The 20,962-nt window shown below is 36.4% G+C and overlaps 1 protein-coding gene across 3 annotated transcripts; it reads right to left on the bottom strand.

Moving 5' to 3' along the window:
* On the bottom strand, nt 1-20,935 carry Ppwd1 (peptidylprolyl isomerase domain and WD repeat containing 1). 3 transcript variants are annotated; one of them, XM_041663210.1, is made up of 11 exons: nt 20,735-20,935; nt 17,200-17,302; nt 14,786-14,886; nt 14,520-14,640; nt 12,045-12,492; nt 9,021-9,211; nt 6,386-6,575; nt 3,065-3,246; nt 1,524-1,605; nt 658-840; nt 1-160 (listed from the first exon to the last, which is right to left on the bottom strand). In XM_041663210.1, the coding sequence occupies exons 1-11, from the start codon at nt 20,928-20,930 to the stop codon at nt 17-19; spliced, it is 1,941 nt and encodes a 646-aa protein (XP_041519144.1). In that variant the 5' UTR covers nt 20,931-20,935; the 3' UTR covers nt 1-16. The 3 variants fall into 3 exon arrangements, with proteins under 3 accessions (XP_041519144.1, XP_041519145.1, XP_041519146.1); XM_041663211.1 differs by lacking the exon at nt 17,200-17,302 and having other exon boundaries at nt 20,735-20,826; XM_041663212.1 differs by lacking the exon at nt 20,735-20,935 and having other exon boundaries at nt 14,520-14,542; nt 14,861-14,886; nt 17,200-17,251.
* Between the last annotated feature and the right edge of the window lie 27 nt (nt 20,936-20,962).

Here is a 20,962-nt window from a genome sequence, read left to right as displayed (position 1 = left end):
TCGTGTTACGTCCCTTTTATTTGACAGTGATATTGATGATGCTGACATCCTCATAAGGCTTATCTGTTTTTGGATTGACTTTAACATTGGAAATCCTCTGCACAACCTCCATTCCTTTAGTCACTCGTCCAAACACAGTGTGCTTATTATCAAGCCAGGGCTGTATTGGAAAAACAAAACCAGAAAAATTTGGTAAATTTAACAAATTTATTAAATCAAATTTATGATAATTAAGCAAAATTTAAATTTTACTTAATTTTATTATATATTTAAAATGAAGTTTAATGCTTTCTTAATAATGAGTATTCAGCTTTTAAAAGTTATCCCTAGTTTATATGGAAGTAATAAAAATTCAAAGGATGAGGAAATTGGCCAAGAAAGGTGAAACAATTTGCTTTAGGGTACATAAAATTAGTGGTGGCAGAACAGAGACTGAAACTCTAGTATCCTTAACATAGAAATTATATTTCCTACTAGACAGAAATAGTGTTTTCTAAACTCATTTATTATTGTTTAAATTTTCATGTATAAATAATTTTCTATTTTCTAACTGGAAAGATTTAATAGTACAGAGAACAGAATAATGCAGATTCCCTACTATATTCATATTCTCAGATTATTAACCATGAACTTATCATTTATAGATAAAATACTCACCGTCGGTACTACTGTTATAAAAAACTGGGATCCATTAGTATTTGATCCAGCATTGGCCATGCTTAGTGTGTACGGTCTGTCATGTCGTAATGTTGAGTGAAATTCATCTTCAAACTCTCCTCCCCATATGCTTTCTCCTCCCATACCAGTACCTGTTGGATCTCCTGTCTGAATCATGAAGCCCTGTTAACAGAAAATATAAAATTAATACCTTGACTTTTTTATATGTAATCTGTGTGTGTGTGTGTGCAGTTTTGTATCTCTCTGTTAAGAGTGCTTTGTATTCAGTAAAACTGTCAACTTCCTCAAATTATATCATGGTTACATTAACCCCATACTAAGTTTGGATGTTAGATTTCATTGCTGAGTCACTACTTATTCAATGACTGAAATAAAAATGCAAATGTCTTATATTGCATTATTTTTCCTGATAGTCCACAGAATGTTTTAGGATTTACATAGTGTCTTGTGTCTTATATAATCATCATCTGTTCCTCTTTCCTTTCCTTAAGCTGCACAAAATGAATAAATAAATAAATTAATTAATTCTGGGACCAAGCTCACTCCTCCTCAGAGTCTTAGAGGTGCATCTCATTACAGCTCTTGTATTTCCCAGACCTCTGCCTTATCTAGCCACTAGACTAATATACATCCCTTGGTGCATTCTTTTACCCTTTCTTTAGCTGCTGACAAAGTACTGGAGTATTGTTTCTAAAAAGGGAGTCATGCCTTTTCCCTGACTAAACATTCATGACCACCCAGTGCTGTCTTACCTTGTAGTAAAGTGTATGTGTTCAAGAGGATTTGAACTCTTGTTATACAGGAGCATACTTTTCTTTAAATCACACCAAATTTGTATAACTTACCTTAATGATACGGTGAAATGTGTGCCCATTGTAATAACCATTTCTGCTGTGAACACAAAAGTTTTCCACTGTCTTGGGACACCTATTGTATAAAAAATATGAAATTATTCAGAGTATTTTAAGATAATGTTTGAATAGCCATTTTCTAATGTTCTCAAGTTCTAAACATGCCAGAAGTGCAGTCTTTGTCATAATGTGATCTCATTGAGAAATGACAGTGGGAAGGGCAGGTAAGCAGTAGTGTTCTTCTTTCATTACATGCTTACTAATTAGTATTTGTTTGAATTTGAAGATAGTGGTACTTTAGAGCTATTTAGCAGTTTAAAAACCCAAAGACAGCAGCACCTTAAATTACATACATAAAGTTGGGTGGTGGTGGCACATGCTTTTAATTCCAATACTCAGAAGGCAGAAACAGGTGGATCTTAGTGAGTTTGAGGCCAGCCTGGTCTACAAAGTGACCAGTAGAGCCAGGACTATTCATTCTCTCTCTCTCTCTCTCTCTCTCTCTCACACACACACACGATACATGCACACATGCATAAATAGCATCTTCTGAATTTATTCAACTTTAAGTGACAATCAATAAGAATATGAAATTTTTAGCTAGGCAGTAGTGATGCACGCCTTTAATCACAGCACTCAGGAGGCAGAGGCAGGTGGATCTCTGTGAGCTTGAGATCAATCTGGCCTACAAAGCTAGTTCCGGGACAGCCAGGGCTACACAAAGAAAGAAGCACTGCTTCGAAAAACAAAAAAGGAATATGATTTTTTTTAGTTGTTTCTAATTTCATAAAATTATTCTTCAAAATACCTCTGAGAGCTGAGAATAGAAGGAGGAATTAGGAGAATCTTGGCCTCAAGTACTCATGCAGCAGATTCAAAGAGGCACATGCACCAAGTGGTTGAAAAAGGACTGTAAGAATCTGTAACTGTCTAGTTCTTTGCTTGGTAGCAAGTTGTTATATCCAAAATAAATACTTTTGAATGAAAACATTATAAAAGTATCATCTCTTTTAGATCAAGGCATTAATAATCTATTTTATAAATATTTTAACTATTCTGGATATTTTTCAACTGTAAAAAGAATTTAAAGTCCTTATGATTTTCATTAGAATTCACTTTTAAAATTGTAATAGGTGACTAACAAATTCCAGAAGACAAAAATTACTACCTTTACCTAAAGGATTTGCTTTGGGAGGAGAGTTGTCTATAAAAAAGCCCCTAGGACCTATTTGGATGTGCAATCACTGGTAACATTTGTGCATCTTTACAGTTTACCTCCAGCATACTTTTTGTATGGTACTGGAGACTGAACAAGAAGTTTATGCGTGTTAGGATACTGTCCTATCACTGGCAGCACTTTCATAGTCAGTGTATTTTGTTCTCATAATAGGACTACATTAAAATCGATAGAAGAACTTATATATCAGAAAACTAAGGAGTAGATGTTTTATCCAAACTTATTCAAAATCAATTAAAGTAACAATTTTAAGTTGCAGTCCAAATACACACATTGACATTGGCATTTGTGTACGTACTCAAGAGGAAAAAGTTTGATGTGAATGTCTCCCATGCTTGTGTGGACAATGGCACTATCTGAAACTCGTTTTGGTCCTTCAGCTTGAGTAGCTGCCATGACTTCTTCTTTAGAAGGCTTCTCATTAAAAACATCTCGGTCAGAATCTGCACTTTTTGTATCTTCTGGTTCTCTTTTGGTAAACTCAATAAAGAAAATGTGAATGGTTGAATTAAAAACTTATCTGGTAAAAATTTATAAATAAAATTTACTTTTAAAGGAAAGTAAGAATTTACAATAGACCTGGATTAACCTCAGAAACTAGGACTGTCAAACTATGTCTAGCTATGGGCTAGAGAGAATGGTAGGATACTGGTTATATAAAGGAGGAAAAGGTGAAAAACAGGGAAGGTAGCTTTATCCTGGGGAGAGGAAAAGAGGTCAATACCAAAGGTGAGGGAGAAAATAACCATTAGGATGTGTGAGGAGGCAATAAGGGACCATTTTTTTATTCACCTAAAAATTATATATAATACATACATGTATATGTATATACAAAGAGAGGTTAAAAGAAGTTATGCCATTTGGGTAGACAATGCTACCCTTTAATAATCATAAAACTAACAAAAAAAATCCAGTATCAGATGTGAGGAACTCCCTTTTGAGTTCTTGGTCATTTGAGTTCAAGAAACCATCAAAACAATATATGCTACTGCCATAGCTGATGGTTGCCTCCCAAAGGTTGAAGGTAGGTTCCTACTGGTGAAGGCTTCATGCATGTTGGACACAGGACTGAGGATCTGAGCTGGGTCTGACCTGAAAGCCTCTACCCTAAGGATGAGCTTTCATAGAATCTGAAGCAGGGAAGTAACAATAGTCCTACCCAGCTATGACACTTAGGATCTACAATACCCCAAGGGTATAATAGTGGCACTCATATCTTGGAGGTAACCAACAACTGTCTAATTCTGGTACTAGAAACACAACTTTTGGGATAGGAGGTCATGGATCTTACAGGAGAACCATATACCATCTCTTCACTAAATCAGCGTAATTTCGAATTGCACTCTAAATACCTATCCTTATATCTACAAATAAGTGTAGCTGTCATTCTTTATCAAAGAATCTTCTCTTTGCAACAGATGGAAACCATTACAGAACACACAACTAGTCAAAATGCAGATAGCAACTGATTATGTAGTGTCCAGTTCCAACCACATCCTTCATGGCTGCTTTCAATGTGTAACTTCCAGTACAGGGTAGCCTACAGAAACCAAAGATTTGAACGGTTGCCAAGGTTGAAGATAGGCAGGCTTTTAGGGTAATGAATAAGGGGATTTTCTAATTTTAGAGTAACAAAATTTTCTAGTATTAGATTTGAGCAATTATTCATAACACCTTGGATACATCTATAACACAATTCCTGTAAGGCTCCGGGAACATCATGGAAGAGGGGGGGCAGAGGGCACAAAGATTTTAAGACCCAAAGGACCAAGAAATCTATAAGACTGTGTTTCCCAGAAATGATAGGGAAATGTCACTCATGATCCCTTGAGAGTATGGGTACCTAAACAAGACCTAAATAAGTTTGATACCAATAGACATGCTGACATAGAATGGTAAAGTCTATGGTCCCCACCTTAAAGAACTGCAGGCATCTAAGGAATATTGAGAGCAAGAGAAATAGTTTTCCTCAGGGATGAATCCTTTAATTGCTTATCCAATATCAGTTAGCTCTGAAATCATATATGTGCAAGTAACACTAAAAGGACTGAGCAACCTATATATTTATGCATTTACATACAAACATCCACCTGCCTCTGTCTCCTGAGTTCTGGGATTAAAGACATGAACTGCCACAGCAAATGATTGGAGTTTATTATATGTCAAGAATTTGTTTCTGATAATTTTAACTTTATAGATAAAAACATGATCAGCTATTTTTATTTAGTATAAATTAATGAGTTTTTAGCTATGAGTCAGAGGGTGTAAGAAAAAATTCTCACACTAAAGAATTTATGTATGTTAGGTTAAAAGCTTGTTTGGGGGCTGGAGAGATGGCTCAGAGGTTAAGAGCATTGCCTGCTCTTCCAAAGGTCCTGAGTTCAATTCCCAGCAACCACGTGGTGGCTCACAACCATCTGTCATGGGGTCTGGTGCCCTCTTATGGCCTGCAGGCATACACAGAGACAGAATATTGTATACATAATAAATAAATAAAAAAAATATTAAATAAAAAAAAAGCTTGTTTGGGATAGGTATGGAAATTGCTATTTCTTAAATTTATCAAATGTGTTAACTTGAACCCATCACAAATGTTTACAATTTGTATAGACATCAGTGGATGAGTGTGAAGCTACAGCACTCCATATTTATTGATTTTAAGTCATCTGGAGGAAGAGAGCAGTGTCAAAGATACACCTCTTCCCCGAGATTACACATTATTAATTTATACTCCCAAAGTACATTGCATATGACGAGAGAAGCACAGGCAGACCATTAGCAGGTGCATATAACTCAGTATTGATGTGAACAGATTTCAAGCTCAGCCCTGAAGTAGAAGTTGGAAGAAAACATGTGAGTGGAAGAAATAATAAATAAAAAGTTAAAAAATAATAGAATAAATTTGATCTTGTCAGTGTAGTAAATAAAAAGGAAGAAGGCTAAAGCCACAAAAGAAATAAAAGTCAGTTATAGACAATGAAGGAATCTTACTTAGACCTTAGGAAGCTGTTTGCAGTTGTAAAGGATACAATGTGTCAGAGTAGAGGTCTTTGTCTGGGTAATATTACTATTCATAAATAGCTTCAAAGATTGATTTTAGCCCATTCTCAGTATTCCTCTTCCAGTGCTAGGTAGGAAATAATCATTGAGGAACAACCCCAACAAGAGGCACTTTAGTTCTCCATGGGAGGAGAAGATTCTTCAGAATATATTGCTTCAATATAGCACTGTTACAGTGAACAAAAAGTCAAGGAAATACATTTAGAGAAAGAAATTGTGTGCGTTCTGGGAAATATATTATGTTCAAGTGAAAAGTTGAAAAACAAAAAAATATTAAAAACCCACAGTAAAAACTGTTGTAAACACAATTATGAACATAATTATTAGTTTCCTATTGCCTTAGCACAAATAGTGATAGAAGCAAAATGAGAAAAATTTTAAACATAATGGGAAAGAATACAGAAATACTTAAATATCAATTCTTAGTTTAAAATTCTACAATATTGTTGTAGGTTGATGTTTTAGGTGTTTGGAAAATTTGCCAACATGTTTCAAGAAAAACTCCCAGCAAGGCTGAAAAAACACGAATGTAATTGCCATCACTTAGACTATCACATACCATATAAAATCGATTCTTTTTGAAAGATGTACAGACTATTGTTGGGTCAGCTTGAACATTCTGAAGAACGGGGTTTTCAGAGGCTTTCATTTCTATAGTTGTTGCAGCTCGGTGCTTTTTTGCTATTCCCTGAAACAAAGCCAGTTGCATCACTCTAATATTTTCTTGCTTGCCTAAGATCCGCACACACCTGGAAAAATAAAATATTTAATATAATACAATTGTCAGAATTAGGCTGAGAAGACAGTTTAGTGAATAAATTGATTTGAACACCTGAGGACTGGAATTGGAACTTCAGTACCTACATAAAAACCAGGTAGACCAACCATAGTCCCAGTGCTTTTGATAGGATCCACAGGACAAAATGACTAGCTAAACTAGGCAAATCGGTAAGCTCTGGCTTCCTTCAGTAATTTACTTAACATTAACCTCTGACTTCCACCTGTATACATGTGCAGACACACCTGTACAAATACATATACACTATGCAAACATGCAGAAAAAAACAGAATTTCAGTCATAACAGCTTGACATATGAAAATTAGAAATCAACTATCCTGGATCAGAGATTAGGTTCACTGTTATAATGGCACTTGATATGGAGCCTGACAACTTGAGTTCCATCCCCAAGATCCTCATGGAGGAATGAGGAAGCTGGGTTCTTGAGTTTCGAATATGAACAATGGTATGTGCCCTCTCCCCAACAATAAATAAATACATGTAAAAAAAAAAACTTAGATCAACTATCCATGTATCACCATGTGGCTGTGGCTTCCTGGTAGGCTTAAAGTTCTGGTGTCCCTCTCTGCTAGGGATACATGGGTCCTCTCTGACCCCGCCTCCTTTCTCCCAGCATTCAGTTTAGTCTTCCCTGCCTAGCTCTTTCTACCCTATCAGGCCAAGCCACTTTCTTTATCCATTAACCAATAAAAGCAACACATAGACAGAAGGACCTCCCACACCACAAGGCCATCTCTGGCTATTCAATTCCCATACAGAGCAACAGTTTAAGACCCTGTCTTCAAAAAAGAAAGGTTACTTGTAGTAGTTAGTAGTCATTCCAGAAGTTAGAGTAATAGATAGGTGAAACAGGATTTTAAAGAAGTGAAAACATGCTGACTGATAATATAGTGATGGTCACTTGGTCCTTTACATTTGTCCAAACAGAATGTACAGTACTAACAGCAACATTAATGTAAACAATGGGTAAGTATTAGGTGATAATGATGTATCAACATATGTTTATCACCTGACAAATGTACTGCTTTGACAGGAGCTGTAAGAGGGTAGAGAATACATGGGAAAACAATACCTTCTTAATTTTGTTGTGAGCCAACAACTGCTTTAAACATTCTAATAAAGAGAAAACACACCTGAGGGCTGGGAAACTGGCTTAGTGGGTACAAGGACCTGAGTTTAGATCCCTAGTAGCCACAGCCATGAAGCAAAAATCCATAACCCTGCTTGGGGGAGGGAAAAGGCAGAGGCAGAAGCAGAAAGATCTTAGGAGCTCACTGGCTAGCCAGTCTAGCCCAATAGGTAAACTTCAGGTACAGCAAGAGACACTGTCTCAAAATAAAGTGGAAAGTAATAAAACAGTTAACATTGACCTCTGGTGTGCATTAAACACACACACACACACACACACACACAATTCTTTCTCACACAAATAAAGCAAAGACAAACCACTCATTAATTCCCTTGTACTCATAGGCTCTGTATCTTAGATCCAAACTTAAGACTAAAAATATTTTAAAATGTTTATATTGAACATGTATACTGTTTTTCCCTTGTCATTATTCTATAACAATATAGTACAATATGTATTTACATAACATTTATACCAGGAATTGAGTAATCTATATATAGTTAAAATATAAGAGCATATAGATATTAAATGAGGGACTGGCTACTTGACTGAGTATCCTTAGAGTTTGGAATCCACAGGGTATCCTGGCAACCCCAGATACCAATGGGGTTTTAACTTATTCCTGTTATTAAAACCTTTTACAAGTTTTTAATGATTTTATATTCTAAGAACTACAAGATAAATCTATTTATACATAGGAATGTATAGCACAAGAATTTTATCAAAATATTTTCAAAGTTCTTTTCTTTATATTCAGTCATAGTATCTGACTGTAGATATTCTTTACTAACACCAAATGTGCTATTTGCACAAAAGAGTTACTGTGGTTTTATGCATTTTAGCTCTGTCTTTATGTCTAGCATGTGATGCTGAATTCTGTGGTTAAAGTATTTGGTAACATTTAATACAAGTCTGGTTGATTTAAATCAATAAGCAAAACACAGACTGAAACTTGTTAAAAAGAGAAAAAAATAAAAGCCCAAAAAATCATCCCCCAAAACGCCCAAAAAACAAAAAACCCAAAACCCTGAAACTATGCATATCTTTTTTCTATTTCTTTTACAAATATGAGTGGAAACTTTTTACATAAGATTATAGACAACTGAGAGACCATAGAAAAATCCAGTCAAAACATTTGGTTAAGTTTAGGCATTTGGGACCTTTCCACTTTCTCTGGAACAAACAAAACTCTCATTGTTTCCCTGTTGGAGGAAATGGTTCCCTATAACTGCATTAAAAATATATATAAATCATGTTAAAGCTTACCGATTTGTTTCTATATTTATAACTTTAATGCCCAGCATTGTTCCATATAGCACGAAGTGTCCGGTTTCATCAAAAACAATATTAATTAATCTTACAGCATCCACCTTTTCCAACTCACGTTCTACAGCCATTCGTCGGCCAAATTCCATGTCTGGTAGCTGTTGCCTCATCTGCTGCAGTTCAGTAAACATCTAGGAAATAAGCTATGCATTAACAAAATAACTACATACATATATACTGGACATACATACATAAATTAAAACAGTGAGCACTGAATAAAAAACACATTGAGAATCATTGAGATTTTGTATATTCATGTAATTTAAGAAGCATTCTAAACCCTATAAGCAGGAAATTAAAGAAGACATTGGCAAGTTTAGTCACAAATAGTAGTTCAAGGCCAATATGGTTGTTCTCAGCTGGAATCCCAGCAGTCTGAAGGCTGAGGCAGGAACACTGTGAACTCTAGGCCAGCTGGGGCTACATACTGAATGTCAGGCCAGCCAAGCCCACAGTATGAGATCAAGTCTCAAACAAAACAACATAGAAATAACAAATATGTATTTCAAAGGTATGAAGCTTACTTGTAGACTAAGTGCTTAAGGTCCTGGGTTTGATCCCAATACTATAATAGTATTTGATTTTCTAACTTAAGAAACAAATACACTAAACCAGTTGATTTATATAACTAATGCTTTCTTTACAGAAATAAACCTGCCTTTAAGAAGCCTCAGAGTAGCATTTTCAATGAAATATAATGCAAGTCGTGTAAGTCACTTAAAATTTTAGTAGGTACATTATACAAAATAAAAAGCAGGTGGAAGTTATTTTATTCAATCTAATAAAACAAAATATTGACATTTCTATAACAGTTTGTAAAACTGAGAAAAATTTTATATTAGTGCTTTGGAATCTAATTTGTATAGAAGTTTGGTGTATCTATTTGGTCTAGATACATTAAGGAGTCAAGTCACATGGTAGCTGGACCTGTTAGTCTATACTTGTTGTCCTAGCATTTGGGAAGATGAGGCAGAATTGCCAGGGCTACATAAGAAGTTCCAGGCAAGCATAGATGACATGTGAATCCCAATCCCCTCAGTCCCCTGTAACAAAGTCAGTGAGTCACATGAAAAGTAGCTATTTATGTCAAGCAATGCAGCTGCACATAGCCCGTGAATCCTGTATAAGAATTATGAAGAGAACATATGGCAAATACTAAGTTTTGTTGAATATCTTTTAAAAAAAAGTCTTTTATTTCTGTGAATGTGTGTCTTTGTGAATGTACATGTGCATGTGGGTGCCTGCAGGGGCCAGAAGACAATGTAAGATCTGGAGCTAGAGCTCACAGGTAGTTGTGAGCTGTCTGACATGGGTCTTGTGCAAGAACAGCAAAGCACTCTTGACCACCAAGCAATCTCTCCAGTCCCTGTTGAGTGACTCTTACTGTCTTGCTATATCGATTATGACATCAGAAACTGTTTAAGTTATTGTGATAAGAGCAGTTAAGATTAGTATTTGATAAATGTTTTGGAAAAAAAATGGTATTTATAGGTACGTTTTATGGTTTGGAAATTTGGTTTCTTTTGATATTTAATCCACAATTTTCAAGATACTGGTTTTAACATGAATACTGAGTATTAACACTCCATAAGCCTTATAGAAGGTAAGATTTTGTTATTTATCATTTCAGACATATAGGACATAAAACAGCAGAATTCAAAGCTAACTTTTTAGTATGGATGATAATAAACTAAACTCACATTTATTTATATATTTGTTTCATGTTTATTTTAACTAAAATCTCAACTTTTTTAAATTAATTAATTAATTAATTAATTATGTATACAATGTTCTGTCTGTGTGTATGCCTGAAGGCCAGAAGAGGGCACTAGACCCCACTACAGATGGTTGTGAGCCACCATGTGGTTGCTGGGAATTGAACTCAGGACCTTTGGAAGAGCAGGCAATGCTCTTAACCTCTGAGCCATCTCTCCAGCCCTCAATTTTTTCTTGATAAAGGAAGAAAAATATACAAAACTATGAAAACAAGAGGTATGTTAACGTTTGAGGCATGAATGCAAGATCTTACACAACAGCTTTCTTGTCTTTGGTTACCGCTTATTTGTGTGTTCTAAAGTGCCTAGAATGCTGGATTAAGTTTTAGTACTGGGAGATTCATGATTATTTTTGCTGAAGACTCATCTTTCAAGAAATAAGTTCTACAGCTAGCCATCTATCCATATACATGCATTTTATAAATACTTATCCAATTTGGTAAACAGCTCTGCGGAACCTTTTTATACGATCCTGGTATTCAAAGCATGGCCTCTGAGACACACGACTGTACTGACACATGCAGTGACCCCATGTTTCTCAGTGAACAAACACTAAGATAAAACTTTGCCTTCAATTCTGCTAACCTAGGCCAAGCTCAATAGTTGTTTTTTTTTTTTTTTTTTTTGGTTTTTCGAGACAGGGTTTCTCTGTGGCTTTGGAGCCTGTCCTGGAACTAGCTCTTGTAAACCAGGCTGGTCTTGAACTCACAGAGCTCCACCTGTCTCTGCCTCCCCAGTGCTGGGATTAAAGGCGTGCGCCACCATCGCAAGCTCAATAGTTCTAAGTCACTAAAGTTTTCACTCACTCCACACAGCTCTTTCCCCAACTACAGAAAAAACCCAAACACCCCTGTGGAATGTGGGATTTCAGCTATTACTACTTTCTATTCATATACTTATACTTGTTTTGTGTTTGGCATCTTTCTTCCTTCAACTTCTCATTCTGAATCTCAACTTTCGTCACAGCCTTACTCATCTTGTCACTCCCTTTTGTCATATCAGTGCTGTCACCTCAACACATGTTAGGACAGCAATGAAGAAATATCACATAATGTAGGAAGAGCATCAACCCAAGAGTACAAACAAAAGAGAAAATAATCATCACATGTCTAGATAGAAAAATATCTTTATGAAATAGCAAACACATAAAATTTATTAGAAAAGTAAAATCTGATTCAATGGCACTTACACTTAATGATTCATCAAAGACTCTCATGAGTTTTCCGGTTAAAAACCTAAAAATTCTAACTTTTCTATCTGATCCAATGGTTGCTATTTTCTTTCCATCAGGTGAAAAGCATATGCTGGTTGGATAAGCCTTACACTTGGCAAATTCATATAAATCTGTGTCAGTTTTATACTCCCAGTTCACATTTTTAGGGAATTTGTATTCATGAGGAGGTCCAGTCCAGTACTCGATCATTCCAGATTTGTCTGAAGATACTACTGCTTTATAAACTGGGTTTAGTCTTATTTGAGTAAGAGGCGATACATGAAGTTTGTCAAAAATATGAAGTGGCTGATTATCTCCTCGACCATCATAAATGAAAATTTTTCCTGTACTCTTCTCAGAAGCAGCAACTGAAGATATGGCATCTCCTGGGCAATATATCCATTCGCATTGTCCAGGAAAATAGCTAAAGCAGTTAAAAATTGAGGAGGAGAGAAAGAAAGGTCAATACAACAAGCACTCCTCCCTAGCCCGTTACTAAAATCAAAATGTCCTTGCCAACCATTTAGGCAGTTTGGGATTCTTTGCGTAAGTGTAGAATATAGGCAGGAACTACTCAGAATAGCTACTCAGTTTCTTTTTACTGTTTTTCCTATAGTGCTAGGAATCTAATCCAGGGCTTTCTGCATGTTAAGTGCCCTACCTTTAACTATACCTGTCCTTAATTTTCTCTTTAATGTCATCAGTGTAACGTTAATAATGTATGATGATACCCATCCACAAGAAGAGAATTACATATTTATTTCTGTTGGGAACATAGGGAAAACAGTCATATCTGAGCCTTAAGGTGTTCTCAGGCACTGGATATCTGTAAAACAGTTTATGTGTAACTTTTTTTTCCCAATGGGCTTATATTAAATGCATTCTTGAAACATTTACAATAAAAATATTTTGGTTCTGATATTGTTCAAAAGAAACTAATGTCCTATCGTGATATTAAAACTGTATGTAAGCATTGGACATGTTATATAATGAACAATGTACAAAAGAATTTGATGCATTTAATCTACATCCCAAATTTTAACATGTGCTGCAAAGTAGTCACTTTAAAAGTTACACTGTTATACCAACCATCATGGTGTTGAGGGTAAAAACCTTTTTGAAATCTTTATTTAGAGTTTTTATCAGTTCTTGAAATAGACTCTTTGAATATTCTCAAAGAGCTAATGTTCAAATATTTGTTATTTTTTAAAATAGCAAATGTCTGGGGAAGCAAACTGGGGAATAAAAGAGAAGATCAAATTAGGTAATGGCATTTGTAACAAAAAGAAAAAAGAGAAATCTAACCAAATAAAGTAACACTGGTTTTCTTTTGTGGTTCATAAAATCTGATTTCAAAAGAAACTCCAAAATTTAGATTTGAATTATAGACGTAATACAATCCATGGTAGGACTTTTTGGATGGTCTTTGGAGTCAATTACATTTAAATGAGATCATAAGGGTGGGGTCTTCATCTGAAAGGTCCATGGCCTTCTTGGAGGAAACTGAAGTATCCTGCCCCACCTCCTATCTTCTTTAACTGAGTGAGGAAACAGTAAGAAGCCAGGAAGAGAGCCCTCAAAGTTCACTACATCAAATACCTTCATTGCTTTATGGCAATGAACCTTGGGTTTCCAACACTCTAGAGCTGTGTGGGGGTTGGGGGGTGGGAGGTGGAGGGTGGGAGGTAGGGAGTTTGTTTTTTAAGTTACTTTACTTAACGTCTTTTGTTATGTCATTCAAACAAAGCAAGTTACCAAACACTGTGATAATGGTATGATTTTTTTTTTTTTTTTTTTTTTGGTTTTTCGAGACAGGGTTTCTCTGTGGCTTTGGAGCCTGTCCTGGCACTAGCTCTTGTAGACCAGGCTGGTCTCAAACTCACAGAGATCCATCTGCCTCTGCCTCCCGAGTGCTGGGATTAAAGGCGTGCGCCACCACCGCCTGGCTAATGGTATGATTTTTAAGCTGACATTTAGGTGTATGTTTTTTCAGCATGTTATCTTTTTAAAAAGTCATGCTAAACATGAAGCACCAGTCTCAATACAGTGCTATCCAATCACATAGTTTACACATCAGTATTGGTACACTCTGAAGTTTAAACCACCAGCAAATTATAACCATCTATGAACCATATAAAAACACAAGTTTATATCTTCAAAGTAAGTATAATACAGCAAGGAAGTTATTCTAACCATCTAGTTAGACACGATGAGTCTTCATCAATTTACTAAGTGGTACTTGCTGCATATGGTGACCCTTTGTGACATTGTTTGAAAATCCGTGTTAATAAGAAGTACCAGAGTAGAAGTATCCAAAAATCCCAAATAGTGAGATAATATATTCTGTTAAAAAATAATCTATGATATGGTGTTTTGTTTACAATTATTTTTAACTAAGTTAAATATATATACACACACATATATAAAATATATACTTTATAGAAAACTTACCCAAGCTTCAGCATATTGATCATGTCAAAATTCACTACATCAAATACCTTCATTGCTTTATCATCACCCACAGAACAGAACAATGCTCCCTCAGAGCTAACTGCAATACTCTCAATTATTCCTATTTTAAAAAATAAAATTAAAACATTGTAATAAATATAAACAAAATAAATGTACATGACCCAAAGAAAAATATCATAATATTTTAAAGGAAATTTTAATTAGTACAATTTAAACAGGAGCAACAAAAAAAGAGAAACTCTTACCAAGATGACTGCGAAAATGTTTAACGAATTCTATTCCTTCTTCTATTTTTTTCCAAAACTTAACATGTCCATCATGACTGGCAGTGATAATAAAATCTGTTCTGTATATATAAAAGTTTTAAAGTTAATTTCTAAAACAGATCTCTGAGAAATTTCAAAGTAAACATTAACAAGCAGTAATTAACTACTTCAATAATAGACTTTTTTTGCTTTTTTTTTTTTTAAAAAAAAAGACAAGTTCTTACTACGTGGAACAAACTAACTTCATACTATGTGTACTTCATACTAGTCTTGAATTTGTGATCCTTCTGCCTGCCTCTGCCTCTTAGTGTTGGGTTTATAGCTGCATCCTACCATGTCAGTTTAGGGTTTGCTGCTCTGTTTTTAAACTCTCCTTTACACAGACCACTTCAGGAATAATAGCAACTAATAGTCATCCTAAGAAGTGAGTTCATAGTTAACTGAGGATTTAACATAAATTAATAAATGGAAGGAAGAAAGGAAAGGAGGGAAGGCAGGAGGGAGGGAGGGGGAGAGAGACAGAGGGAAGAGGAAGGGAGGGAGAGAGGGAGGGAGGGAGGGTGGGTCGGAATTAGAGTTAGTCCTGGTGCAGAACTGAATGAGGATTTAGCATAATAGCTTGGCTTGGTGGTGTAAACCTGTAACCCTAGCCACTCAGGAGGCTGAGGCAGAAAGGCTGCCTAGGCCGTGGTTGTGGTGGTGCAAAGCCAGCTTGCACAACTTACAAGGGAGACCCTGTCTCAAAACAAAATCATACAAACAAATCTCTGTTGGAATCACTAGACTTTCTTATTATTATATTACCCTAAAGGCAGTCTTTTAAATAGAAGAGTTTATAGTTTTCAGAAGATTATAAAGACCCAAACTACTTTCACATATAGAAAAATTCCAACGTAATTTTTTTAATCTTATTCAAGGCATTTTGGTTAAGAATCAAAAATATTTTGAACAGACATTTTTTTCCCCAGCATACAGATATAAAAATGGAATCCATTTGAGGAGCACAGTGTATATACATTTAGTATTTTACACATATTACTTAGACAGTTAATTTATTCACATTACACCGCATCCATGGTGACTGACTTCAGATCCTCTCTCTCTCTCTGTCTCACACACACACACACACACACACACACACACACACACTTGGCAAAAACAAAAAAAAAACCTTTTTGTTAAACTCTGCAGCTTTGGGATAAAAATCGAATTTGGTCAGAATTATCCTATTCTTATAATATGAAGGAATGCAATCTGTTTTAAGAAATCAACAGTGGACTGTTCTCGTTTTTTTTTTTTTTGGACTGTTCATCTAGTTTTGATCTCTGCCAATACCATCCAAGTCCCAATCACAGCTGATCCAAATTTCTACACAAGACTCTACCTACTTTTGACCTATTTGAAAGCATTCATCTGAGTATAGTCAAGATGTTCTTTTTAAAACTATGAACTTAGTATTACTCTTGCATATAGTTTCAAAATCCAAATAAGGAATAGAAATTTGGAATTTGTTTTATTTTCTCTTTAGCTGCTTCTGCCATTTAACCTTTGTACTCCACAGTTCTCTCACTTATAAAATGAAGATTTTATGACTTTTAAAACTGTTCTTGGGGCTGGAGAGATGGCTCAAGTGGTTAAGAGCATTGCCTGCTCTTCCAAAGGTCCTGAGTTCAATTCCCAGCAACCACATGGTGGCTCACAACCATCTGTAATGAGGTCTGGTGCCCTCTTCTGGCCTGCAGATATACACACAGACAGAATATTGTATACATAATAAAAAAAAAACTGTTCTTAAGATAAATCAGGTAATTAATGAAATAATCCCAACAGTATGTAGACATAGAATGAGTTAAACACAAGAGGGACATTATTTCTACTATTATTACTCTTTGAGTCTCCCTATTCATCCATTTGGAAGGGCCTATGATAATTTTAGGAGGTCTGAGTTACCATTAGCTTCTCTATAAACACCAAAGAAGCCAAATTATTATTATATTATTATTCTTATCGTAATATACTATCTTCTTTAGAAAAGCTCTACTAATACTGGTTTATTCATTTTATATAAGAAAACATGCAGGGCTTTGTTAAATTACTACAGAACTTGCAGAATTAAATCTATAAAATTCCCAAATTACTTCTGTAAATCCACTCATAATTAAGCTTTAGATTTTTTTTTTCTGAGAATGTATAATATGAGCTACGGAGAGATAGCTCAGTAAGACAGAGTACTGGCTGCTGGATTCACCTCCCAGCACCAACATGGCAGTTTACAAAGTTTATTGTAACTCCAGTTCATAGAGGTCAGACACACTATTTTAGCTTCTGTAGGTACCAGGCACACAAGTGACGCAGACACTCATACACATAACATAAAAGGATGATACACTTACTTGGTGCATACCACATGCATGATAACATCTCTGTGCATGTAACTGCGCTCATACATGGATGCACTGGGGAGATTATCAAGATAGACTCTTTCAAACTCTAGAACTGGGGGAGGGGGAAAGTATAATTAATGAAATTAACATGACTACTTAGAATTTTCTAAATTTTGTATTCTCTTCTAAATTTTCTTTCAATCAACAAATGGGCTAAAAAATGCATACAATATTTGTTATGTCAGCTGCACTAGTTTCTACGACAGGTTCTCAGGGATTATATGCTGTTCCAAAGATTCTGTCTGTACCGTTGCATGCCCTGTGTGTACATGTGCCCAATGAGACCAGACGAGGGGACTGGATCCATCTGAACTAGAATTACAAGTGGTTTATAAGCTGTTTGATGTGGGTGCTGGGAATCAAACTCAGTCTGGAAGAGCAGCAAGTGCATCTAATGACTGAGCTATACCTCCACCTCCTGTTTCAACGGTTTTAACGGTTCTGGCTTAATAGGAATGTTTAAAGACCTAAAGCTTTAGGAAAATATCCGTAACCATATAGCTCTCAGTTATTGTTATTTTAACTAATAAGCTAATGGCTAGGTTTGAGATGTATATTTATTTTTAAGGCAAAAATTCTCTACTACATCATTGAGAAATGCTTAGATGTTTAGAGCTGAGGAAATCCTAACACATCGAGTTGAGTGCTTCTCAGGCATTTTTCTAGAAGTACAACACCTGAAAAAATGGAAAATTGAGAAACACCAAAAAAAAATCAATTTTATTATGAGCCAGGACCAATTTTACTAGTATAATCTATTTTTAAAAAGGTATTGTTTCTAAAGAAGATGATCAACCATGCCTATATAAAGTTGGTAAATTAAACATGACAAACTGTTAGCTTCTTGTACTGTTATATAGCACACTCAAAGTTATGTCTATCAATCTATTTTCCATTAACTTTGTGAGTAACGGAATCCCTATTTTTATGGGTGCCTACTAACATTTGGTTAAATGGCCTTTCTCACAGTCTTCTGTAGTGACCGTATGAACTACATGATGGGAAAAGGAGCAAGTGTTTTTGTGATGATGAGAAAATATTCTTAAAAAATTTCCTTTTCTTCCCTAGCTTGGAGCTAGATTATTAATGCTGTAATTCTAAGGACTGAGGACGATGAAAATGAAGGCCATACACTTGTTATGTTCGGGCAAAGGGTGCCTACGATCTTGTGGAGCTTCCACACCAATCCTGGCTTGCTTATTTTGGCACTTTTGTAAAATATAAAAGTAGTCTTCCACTTTTAGTTGGAGTTTTCTGTAATAAATTTTATCCTATCTGTTCTAGATATCTTTTATTATTCATTAATGCATGTTCAAGGGAACTTGGACATAAAGAAAACAAAGAAATTATTTTCCTTAAGAAATAGTTTAAGATGGGCAAGACGGTCCCGAGAGTAAAAGTCCTTGCTCAAGTCTGGTGACCTGAGTGCAGTCCTTGGAACCCACACAGAGGTAAAAGCAAAGAACCAACTCCACAAACTTGTCCTCTGCTCTCCACTCTTGTGCTGTGGTATTTGTGTTCCCACCTCTCTGACCCCACCAACACATAATAAATAATAATAATAATAAATAAAAATTTAAATATAGCTTAATTTGGGGTCAGACAGAAGGCTCAGCAGTTAAGAGTACTGGCTGCTCTTCTATCTGTAACTCCAGTTTCAGGATATCTGATGCCCTCTTCTGGACTCCTTGGGCACCAGATATCCACATGGTGTGTACATCCATGCAGGCAAACATTCATACACATGAAATAATAAAAAGGAATGGATTTTAGAAATAGCTTAATCTAATGAAGTGTCATACAACTGTATATTACTGTGAAAACATACATGCAAAGTACAATCTTAGCTCCATTTCTACAAGTTAAAAATTGTTAAACATTTTAGATAATGTTTCACATTATTTTTGTAACAAATCTTTTGTTTGTAGTTTCAGAGGGTGTTTTTTTTTTGTTTTTTCAAAAAAGCATTGGCTAAGGGCTGTAGTAATAGGGAGCTGTGGGGCAGCATCCCCAACACCCCTGCAGCCTGCTAGCTTATGTCCCGAAATAACAACACACAAATTGTATTCATTTAAACACTGCTTGGCCCTTTAGCTCTAGCCCTTACTGGCTAATTCTGATATCCCGATCAACCCATCTCTAATAATCTGTGAGCACCGGTCTTACCAGGAAGATTCTAGCCTACGTCCATCCTGGGTCGGAGCTTCATCTCATGTGCCCACCTGGGAGCCGGGAGCATGGCGTGTGTGCTCCAGAGGGCAGAGCTGTCGAGTCTGAGCTCACTTCCTCTTCCTCCCAGCATTCTGTTCTGTTTACTCCTCCCACCTATGTTTTAGCCTACTAGGGCCAAACAGTTTCTTTATTGCTTAACCAATGAAATCAACAGATTGATATATGACACTCCCACATCAAAGGGTAAAGATTTTTTCTGTCAAAACTATTGTTTATAAAACACTTGCTTCCTCGGCCAATATTTCAGTTCTTAATTTCTTTCTTCCTTCCTGGTCATCCCCATTTCCTCCATTTAAGTAGTACATGTAGTAATATTTAAGTGAAAGAACAGCATAAATGTTATAAAATATTTATTAAATTTTTATACAAAGCACTGTACCAAGTACCAAGGGTTGGCGGAAAAAGTGCAAGATCCATGTCCTTACATGCTTAGTCTAGTAGTGTTCAGAAAGTCCCAGGAATAAATACATAACTACAAAAAGTAGTACGTGCCACGAAGGCAAAGGCTGCTGTGGCAAACACTTGACAGGAGGACAGATGACAATATTCAGCAACCACTACACCTAAAACCTAGAAGGCTTCCGGTTAAAAAGCTAGCATGGTGAAAGGAGCTATACCCCCCCCCCACACACACACCTAAAGCCTAGAAGGCTATCTGTTAAAAAGCATGATTAAAGAAGCTCTTACCACACACACACCCCGCCACCGAGCGACACATTCCTAAAAGTTCTTAGAAAAGGGTTTAAAAGAGTAAAATTTAATTTATCCCCTTTCCAGCCTTAAAAAAAAACCTTGTTATGGTGAAACACTTCTGTTTTGTCTCGAATATGACTTCAAATCCAGCAAAGTTAAGCAACTTCCGCTAGGTTTGAAACCTCCATTCGTAGACAGTCAGGGTGGAGAATTTAAGATTTATGATTCTAAGAACCAGTGCTCCTTCCACAGGTGCTAATCCAAATTAGGAGTTCCAACTTTACGTGACAGCTACGAGGTCCATCCAACACCCAACACAAACAAACAGACCAGCATCAGTCGTAGCATCTATGCCAACGAGTCAGGGAGCAACAGGGTTTCAGAGTTTGAAAATTACGCTGTACCAAGACCAAATCCCCATTTGGGGAGGAAACGAGGTAAAGCCCGTCCGTTCAAAGCCACGGACCCACTGTCCCACTCCCGCGCGTGCTGGAAAGCGACCCTCCCACACCGCCAGGCAGCCTTCCAGCTCCTTCTCGGGAGGGCTCTCCGCAGCTACCTTTCCTCTTCTTGGCCAGGGTCGCCTCCACCGGTAAAGGCCCAACCCAACGCTCTTCACTCTCGTCCTCATTTTCTTCGCTCGCCGCCACCGCCATGGCCAGTTCTCGGTCGCCGTGTTCCGTCTTTTCCCGATCGTCTGGGTCCCGGCGCCGCCTTCTTCTCAGGTGAGCATCGCTGCCACTCTCGGCCGCCATGTTGTGTGCTGCGTCAGAAGAGACGCGACGGC

The sequence above is a fragment of the Microtus oregoni genome, unplaced genomic scaffold (assembly GCF_018167655.1).
Source record: "Microtus oregoni isolate MIOR12 unplaced genomic scaffold, Mior012 000014F_ref0000157, whole genome shotgun sequence".
NCBI lineage: Eukaryota > Metazoa > Chordata > Mammalia > Rodentia > Cricetidae > Microtus > Microtus oregoni.
The sequence above is the reverse complement of the archived record's forward strand: the minus strand, read 5'-3'. Positions and strand labels throughout refer to the sequence as shown.